Genomic DNA, 8,790 nt, shown 5'->3' on the forward strand with positions numbered 1-8,790 from the left:
GATCATTTCTGAGGATACGGTCGTGGGAGTAACGAAAAGTAAGTATTTATGGTTAATTAAGAACATTAAAAGATTTTTTTCATGGTTGCATTTTTATTTAATGTTAAGTCCTTGTGGAAATGCTCTGAGTGTGGGAAATATTTTGGTGTAAAATAAACCTTATCATACATGAACTCACACTGGTGAGAAAGCACATTTATGTGCTGAGTATATGAAATGTTTTGTACAGAATCACAGCTTGTCAAACATGAATGATCTCACACAGGTGAGAAGCCCTATTCATGGGCTGAGTGTGAGAAATGTTTTGGTCTTAAGTGACTTCTTGTCATGCCTGAGAAATTTCACACTGCTGAGAATCCTTATTCTTGTCACACATGACACATCTCACTGGTGAAAAGCCATTTGCATGTACTGAGCGTGGGAAATCTTTTGCACAAGAATTAGTGCTTGTTTTACATGGCCGCTTTTATGCTGTAAATAAGCCCTCTTCCTGTTCTGAGTGTGGGAAATGTGTTGTGAATAAATCACTGCTTGTTAGATATGAGAGGTCTCCCACTGGTGATAAGCCCTAGGCATGTGGTGAGTGTGGGAAATGCTTGGTCATAAAACAAACCTAGTAATGCATTACAAATCTCCCACTGTTGAGAATCCCTTTTCATGTTCTGAGTGTGGGAAATGTTTTGCCCAGAAATCCGACCTAAACATAAGAGATCACACATTGAGGAGAAGCGTGATCCATGTGCTGTGTGTGGGAATTATTTTGTACAAAAATCAAAACTTGCCAGACTTGAAAAATATAACACTAGTAAGGATCCCTATTCATGTGCAGAGTGGGAAATTTTTTTGCACAGAAATCCCAACTTGTTGCAACATGAGAGATTTAACATTGGTGAGAAGCCCCATGTGCTGAGTTTGGGGAATGTTTTGCACAAAAATCAGAGCTTGTGAAACATATGAGATCACACATTGTTGAGAAGACCTGTTCATGTTCTGAGTGTGAGAAATGTTTTGGTCATAAATCAAACCTTGTCATACATGAGAGATCTCCCACTTGTGATAAGCTCTTTCCATGTGTTGAGTGTGGGAAATGTTTAAATTAGAGTTTGTTTCAAATTGCAGCTTTTACACTGAAAATAAGCCCTGGACTTCCGGTTCCGGCGCCCGGATGGCAGTGGTGTGAGAGAGGAGCTCCGTGCATTGATCCCCCCTCGCTAGGCTGCACCTCCTGAAAAAGCACCCCCTGCTCACACCAGCCACAGAGGGAACTGCCCGGAGTCTCCAGAGCCTCAAATCACCACATATGGAACGGTACCTGCTGCGTTCTGTTCCCCGTAAGAAGCAGCAGACGGGCCCAGCACAGTCCAAGATGGCTGACTCCGCCCCTCCAGACAATGAAGAGCAGAGACCAGACACGCTGGAGGAAGACACGCAGCAGCCAGCGGCAGACTGGGAGACAGAAGAGGCTCTCTCCCCACAGATGTCAGGTGAGGGGGAACGTCTGGCTATAGATTACAAATTACTAGCCATGGAAGTCGCCAGACAATTAGCACCAGAGCTTCAGGTCACACTACAGGCGACCCTAGATAAATCAATCCAGGCTATAAATAGCAACATCCAGGCTCATGCTCAGAGGTTAACCCATGCAGAGCATAGGATTCAAGCACTGGAGGATGATATGGCAAAGGGGAACTCGGGGAACAAAAAACTTTTGGAGGAAAACAAGGCTATAAAAGATAAACTGCAAGACTTAGAAAATCGATCACGCAGAAACAATTTGCGGGTGGTGGGAGTCCCCGAAAGTATTGCTGCATCTGCCCTCAGAGAATTATGCATGGTTACCATACCTAAACTTCTGGGCTTTAAAAGAGCGATGAAAGTTGAACGTGCACACAGAGTCGGCCCACCTCGCCCTGATCAGGACTCAAGACCTCCCAGACTGGTACTGGCTCGATATCTTGATTTCGCTGAAAAGTCGGATTTATTAAGGGCTTTTAGGGATCTGGGTCACCCTATTGAATATCAAGGGAAAAAATTGCTTTTGTTTAATGACTATTCTGTGGAAGTGTCAAAAAAACGCCAATCGTTTAAATCTGCGTGCGAGATGTGCATAGGAAGGAAGTGGAAATTTGCGCTGCAGTACCCTGCTACTATGAGGATCACAGATGATAAAAATGAGGATCACCTATTTACATCAGCAACGGAAGCTCTATCTTTTCTACGCTCTGTTCCGGATAATAATACGGACTGAAAACTCAATCATGAACTTATATTCAGCGTATAATTTTGCCCAGCAGGGGGTGCTGCTGTATAAGTAGAGTGATACCCAGAATCTCAGTTACAGCAATTCATATGTTCCCTTATATGCTTCATGGTTAACAGCATAGTTTATTAAGGGGACTCTAACTTTGCATAATTTCTGATCACTCTCTGAACTATTTTTTTTTTCACCAGTTAAGCCTATAATTAGTGGGGGGGGGATTGATCTTGGAGTTTAAAGGAGGTCACCCGGGAAAGAAGTGAAGTCGCATTATGCTGTGATGATTATTGTTTACTTTCAATATGTTAGTATTGGGGGGATGTTATTGGGGGGGGAAGGGGTGGGTAGGGAGTTCAGCTTGTCATTCCTGACCATATTCTGTGAGTTATGTACAAGATACTGGTTGGCGCTTGGTCCATTACTCAATCTGCAATGGCCATACGGGTAACGACATGGAATGTGAAGGGGCTCAGGTCTCCGGGTAAACGGTCCATAATCCTTCGACACCTTAAAAAAATTAAGACAGACATTGCGCTGCTACAAGAGTGTCATTTGCAGAGGGATCAATTTAACTACATGCGCAAGTCGTGGGTTGGGCAAGTATTTGGGTCTCCATCTCAGGGAAAGAAAGCAGGGGTACTCATTCTAATACACAAACAATTGCAGGGTCAGATTCTCGAGGAACAATGTGACAATGAGGGCAGATGGGTAAAGATCAAGCTCCGGCTAGCAGGGGAGGAGGTATTTATCTCAAATGTCTATGGTCCTAACAATGAGGACAAACCATTTTTCGCGAATCTATTGGCAAGTACTTTATCAGTGGGGGCAAGTAAAGTTATACAGGGAGGGGATTTTAATGCAATGGTCAACCTCTGTGAGGACAGGTCCAAAACAAAAAGTGTCAACACCCTATCAGCGGCCAAATCTGTACTATTTCAAGACTATATCCAAACCTCTCAATTATGTGATGGGTGGAGGTCCTTACATCCAGATAGTGAAGAATATACATTCTATTCTGCCCCCCATGATGTATGGTCAAGGTTAGACTACTTCTTAGTATCTCAAAATGCGATGCCCCAGGTGACATCTATCGACATTCTTGATCTAGTGATATCAGACCATGCACCAGTACAGCTAGTCTTCTCACCAACTATTCCAAGGGGGTCCGATATTATTTGGCGGTTTCCTTCGTTCTTATACGAGGATGAGGGCTTCGCTCAATTGCTCCAACAGTGGTGGTGGGAATATAAAGATGATAACCATTTGCACATAAAGGATATTTTTCTTTTCTGGGAGGCGGCTAAACCAACTTTGAGGGGGAAAATTATTAGCTATTTGGCGACAAAACGTAAGATCTCACATGACCTCTATATGAAGTCGGTGGAGGTACTCCGGAAAACACACAAGGATTTTTTAATTAATCCCTCACCTGAGACAAGATCACAATGGCTTGCAGCAAAAGGAGATATGGAAATTAATTTAAAATCTCGCGACATGTACCTAAAATCGTATAAAGACTTATATTTCTATAAATTTGGAAATAAAATAGGTACATTACTATCTCGAATGTCTAAACCACCCCTGGGCACGACAGTAATCACATCCCTCCGTTCTCCTTCGGGCCATATAAGCCATAACCCCAAAGACATTAACAATATCTTTGGAGACTATTATAAACATATGTATTCTGTCCCACCTTCGCTTAACATGGGAGGCAGTATAAGAGAGTGGCTATCAAAAATATCCCTTCCTTCTCTCTCAGAGGATGACCTTGCGGAATTAAACACACCGATTACTGAGAATGAAATTCATGGTATAATTAAAAACCTTGCCAATGGTAAAGCACCGGGTCCTGATGGACTGTCCTCTGAGTTTTTTAAGCTACTCCGACAAGAGGTGGTTCCATACCTGGCTTCTCTTTTCAATAAGATTTTAAAAGAGGGCAGATACCCATCGACAGCAAACATGGCTTATATAAAATTATTACCCAAACCTGGAAAGGATCCTTTACTACCTGGGTCATACCGCCCTATCTCTTTAATTAACCAAGATATTAAAATTCTCTCTAAATTAATGGCTGATCGCCTGGCCGGTCTCTTACCGAAGCTGGTTAGCCCTAATCAGGTTGGCTTTGTTAGAAACAGGTCCGCAATCTCTAATATCCGAAAACTACTCCTAGTCCAGGACTATGTAAAGGCCTACCCTAAAACATGCAAAAATTACGCTATCCTTATGATTGACGCGGAAAAAGCGTTTGATAATGTCTCTTGGGACTGGCTAAACGGGGTACTGGACAAAATGAAAATCACTGGGTCAATAAGAAATTTGATTAATGCTATGCATATAAATCCCTGTGCTCGGATCTATACCCCAGGCTTTTTATCAGACACTTTTAGACTTGAGAAAGGTACAAGACAGGGTTGCCCTTTGTCGCCTTTGCTCTTCAACCTGGCACTAGAGCCCATGACCCGCCACCTAGAGACAAACTTCCTGGGACTCGATATTGATAATCACAGGGTATTACAGGCCATGTTTGCTGATGATATTCTATTATTTTTGCAGGATCCCTTACTTCAATTGGAAAGCATATTAAATACCATTGAGGAGGTTGGTAACCTAAGTGGGTTTAAAGTGAATATTTCCAAATGTGAACTGATGTATTTATCCCCACTGGCCCCTAACACTGGGTTATCACACCTTCCGGTAAAAATATGCACCCAGGTAACATATCTGGGGATCAAATTCTCTAAAAACCCTACACTGCTGTATGTAAATAACTTCCACCCTCTGATAACTGACATTAAGAGACAATTACTTAATTGGGAGAAGTTGCCTATTAATTTAATGGGACGGGCCTCCTTGATTAAATCGGTGTCGTTTGGTAGACTACTTTACCCCCTGCAAATGATCCCTGTATTATTGAAACACTCTGATGTGAAAGATCTCAACAAAGCATTTTCCCGCTTCTTATGGAAAAACGGAAAGGTGAGGATAGCTCTCTCCAAGCTACAACTTCCTAAAATTTGGGGGGGCCTAGCCATACCAAATATCAGGCGGTATAACCTGGCTTGCATAACTCGACATGTGCGAGACTGGATAAACGGCTCGAGTATCTTCTCCAACCATACCTTAGAATCTTCATATGCTGAACCCTGGTCATTGGCTGGCCTACTGCATACATCGCATAAGCATCTCCCACCAAAAATTAAAAGCAGTAAGATATTTAACGATACAATAGTGACTTGGAGAGAGTTATGTAAACTATTCCATATGCCTTACCTGATTTCCAAATACATGCCACTATGTGGGCTACCTGAATTTCCAGCAAGCTTAGCTCATGGAGGCTTTTTTGAATGGAGAGACAAGGGGATACACAGGCTAGGACAACTGCTTGATCTAAAATCGGGTAATTTATTGTCTTTTGTGGGCATTAGATCTAAATTTAACATCCCCCGTCATCATTTCTTATATTATGGCCAGTTGAGATCTTTCGTAGAAAGCAAAAGGGCCCAATATAAAAAAATCTCCACATTAAACTGTTTAGACGAGTTCCTGGCCCCTCACGTCCCCAAAATTTCTTTGTCCACAATCCAGGCAGATATCCAACAACAGTCCGCTTCCAAACAAGCATTGAATAATTTGGCCAGCTGGTCTAAACAATTACAGAACAATGACCTACCAACGAAAATCCTAGAGGGTTACAAAGTAGTTCATAAACTGATTATGGGGGAAAGCTGGAGGGAATCCCACCTCAAATTTATACACAAGGCAAAATATGCCTTCAATATTAAATACAGAAACCCCCCGGCCCATTATACTCCAAAATGTCCTAAGTGTGCCTATCCTGACGCAGACATATTTCATTGTGTGTGGAGCTGCCCAGTAATAGTAGATTTTTGGAAAAAAGTACTAAAGTATATTAAGCAAATGTGTAAAATCCAACTGGAACTAGTACCACTATTGTTATTATTTAATTATGAAGAACCTCCTTCTTCATTAGAAGGCAATCACCAATCTACTCAAAAATGTATGAGCAAACTAGCTCATTTGACCATAATCGCGGCGCGAAAAGTAATCTTCAACAAATGGATATATTCAAGTATCCCCTCAACCTGGGACGTGAAAGAGGAACTCTTACATTTATTCCAGCTGGACAAACTGGATACAATGAGCCACAAAGACAAAAAAACAAAGTCTTTCTTCAAAAAATGGAAATTATTCATTTTAATGACTCACTCTAAACAGGATATCAAAAACCTGATGGAACATTTTAAATATACTAAGTGGTACTTAACGGAACACTTGTTGGGCACGTTGGGGAAACTAGATATTTCTTGAAACTCTTTGTTAAAAAAAGATAAGGTTAACTGGTCGGGAATGACAGGGGGGAGGGATGCCTTTTGGGTGGGTTTATTGGGGGGTTAATCTATAAAAGAATGTACATTTCAGTTATATGAACGGATTATTTTAAGATGATTACCTTATATGAATATTTTGTAAAAGACAACTGTACATTAGTGTATGTGGATTGACCCAATGGGGTGTTACTCAGTTAAAATTCTAATAAAATTTGTTTAAAAAAAAAAAAGAAAATAAGCCCTATTCATTTTCCAAGTGAGGGAAATGTTTGTTCATAAATCAAACATTGTCATACATGAGAGATCTCACTCTGGTGAGAAGCCCAATAAATGTGCTGAGTTTGGGAAATGTTTTGGGAGTAAATAAAACCTTGTCATGCACAAGAAATCTCACACTGGTGAGAAGCCCTATTCATGTTCTGAGTGTGGGAAATGTTTTGCCCAGAAATCAGACATTATTAATTTTATTATTATTTATTGTATTTAAAAAGCGCCAACATATTATGCAGTGCTGTCAAACATATGAGACCACACACTGATGAGAAGACCTATTAATGCGCTAAGTGTGGGAAATGTTTTGGTCATAAATCAAACCCTGTCATGCATAAGAAATCTCACACTGGTGCGAATCCCTATTCATGTGCTTTGTGGGGAAATGTTTTGCACAGAAATCCCAACTTCTCACACATGAAAGATTTAACATTGGTGAGAAGCCCTTACCATGTTCTGAGTGGGGGAACTGTTTTGGTCATAAATCAAACCTTGTCATACATGAGAGATCTCATACTGGTAATAAGCCATTTCTATGTACAGAGCATGGGAAATGTTTAAATCAGAGTTTATTTCAAATTGCAGCTTTCACATTAAAAATAGGGCCTATTCATTATCCGAGTGCGGGAAATGTTTGGTCATAAATCAAACATTGTCATACATGAGACATCTCCCTCTGGTGAGAAGCCCAATACATGTTCTGAGTGTGGAAAATGCTTTGCCCAAAAATCCCAACTTGTCACACATGAGAGATCTCACACTGGCATTCATGTTCTGAGTGTAGGAAATGTTTTGCTCAGAAATCAAAGCTTGTCAAACATATGAGATCACACACTGGTAAGAAGACCTACTAATGCGCTGAGTGTGGGAAATGTTTTGGTCATAAATAAAACCTTGTCATGCATAAGAAATCTCACACTGGTGCGAATCCCTATTCATGTGCTTTGTGGGTAAATGTTTTGCACAGAAATCCAAACTTGTCACACATGAAAAATTTAACATTGGTGAAAAGCCCTTAGCATGTTCTGAGTGTGGGAAATGTTTTGCACAAAAAACAGAGCTTGTCAAACATATGAGATCACACACTGATGAGATGATTATTCATGTTCTGAGTGGGGTAAATGTTTTGGTCATAAATCAAACCTTGTCATACATGAGAGATCTCACACTGATGAAAAGCCCTTTCCATGTGCTGAGTGTGGGAAATGTTTAAATCAGAGTTTGTTTCAAAATGCAGATTTTACACTAAAAATAAGGCCTATTAATTTTCCGTGGGTGGGAAAAGTTTTGTCATAAATTAAACATTGTCATACATGAGAGATCTCCCTCTGGTGAAAAGGCCAATTAATGTGCTGTGTGTGGAAAATGTTTTGCCCAGGAATCAGATATTGCCAAACATATGAGATCACACACTGATAAGAAGACCTATTCATGTTCTGAGTGTGGGACAATTTTGGTTATAAATCAAACCTTGTCATACATGAGAGATCTCACACTGGTGAGAAGCCCAGTTCAGGTGCTGAGTATGGGAAATGTTATGCACAGAAATTTAAGCTCTTTCCATGTGCTGGATAAAGCGGAAAGAGGCGCCCAGAGAAGATAAAATACATTCAAAGCAAATAAAATGAAAACAAGTGAGGTCGCTTACCTCAATTATGACAAATTCACGTATCAATAGAATTTTATTGCACAGGCAACTTGTTTCATGGGTGCATACCAACTTCCTTAGGCCAAATAGCAGTGCCTAATAGTGCTTGTAGCCACAAATAAGGCACCTCATAATCTTATAATCCATCCGCCTATTTTACATACTTCTGGTACTTTCTGCAGGGTGCAATTTTTATTATCCCTACTTTTTGTCATTTCCATGTGCTGAGTGTGGGAAATGTTTAAATCAGAGTTTGT

General features: G+C 40.6%; 2 protein-coding genes across 2 annotated transcripts; both read left to right on the forward strand.

Moving 5' to 3' along the window:
• Window positions 1-374: 374 nt before the first annotated feature.
• LOC137519367 (oocyte zinc finger protein XlCOF6.1-like) lies at window positions 375-1,100 on the forward strand. The gene is made up of 3 exons (XM_068238320.1): window positions 375-558; window positions 689-805; window positions 898-1,100. Exons 1-3 carry the CDS (start codon window positions 375-377, stop codon window positions 1,098-1,100), a joined length of 504 nt encoding a protein of 167 aa, XP_068094421.1.
• A 6,153-nt stretch (window positions 1,101-7,253) lies between these two features.
• LOC137519368 (zinc finger protein 300-like) lies at window positions 7,254-8,460 on the forward strand. The gene is made up of 5 exons (XM_068238321.1): window positions 7,254-7,404; window positions 7,508-7,665; window positions 7,853-8,002; window positions 8,044-8,104; window positions 8,327-8,460. The coding sequence occupies exons 1-5, from the start codon at window positions 7,254-7,256 to the stop codon at window positions 8,458-8,460; spliced, it is 654 nt and encodes a 217-aa protein (XP_068094422.1).
• The last annotated feature ends 330 nt before the right edge of the window (window positions 8,461-8,790 follow it).

The sequence above is a fragment of the Hyperolius riggenbachi genome, chromosome 5 (assembly GCF_040937935.1).
Source record: "Hyperolius riggenbachi isolate aHypRig1 chromosome 5, aHypRig1.pri, whole genome shotgun sequence".
Classification (NCBI taxonomy): Eukaryota; Metazoa; Chordata; class Amphibia; order Anura; family Hyperoliidae; genus Hyperolius; species Hyperolius riggenbachi.

Excerpts from the sequence above, each read along its gene's own strand:
- LOC137519367 (XM_068238320.1), top strand. The coding sequence starts at position 375 with ATGACACATCTCACTGGTGAAAAGCCATTTGCATGTACTGAGCGTGGG. Across the intron at positions 559-688 it reads ATATGAGAGGTCTCCCACTG|AAATCCGACCTAAACATAAG; the intron begins GTGATAAGCCCT and ends TGTTTTGCCCAG. Across the intron at positions 806-897 it reads ACTTGAAAAATATAACACTA|CCCCATGTGCTGAGTTTGGG; the intron begins GTAAGGATCCCT and ends ATTGGTGAGAAG.
- LOC137519368 (XM_068238321.1), top strand. The coding sequence starts at position 7,254 with ATGTGCTTTGTGGGGAAATGTTTTGCACAGAAATCCCAACTTCTCACA. Across the intron at positions 7,666-7,852 it reads CTGGCATTCATGTTCTGAGT|AAATCCAAACTTGTCACACA; the intron begins GTAGGAAATGTT and ends TGTTTTGCACAG. Across the intron at positions 8,003-8,043 it reads TTATTCATGTTCTGAGTGGG|AGATCTCACACTGATGAAAA; the intron begins GTAAATGTTTTG and ends GTCATACATGAG.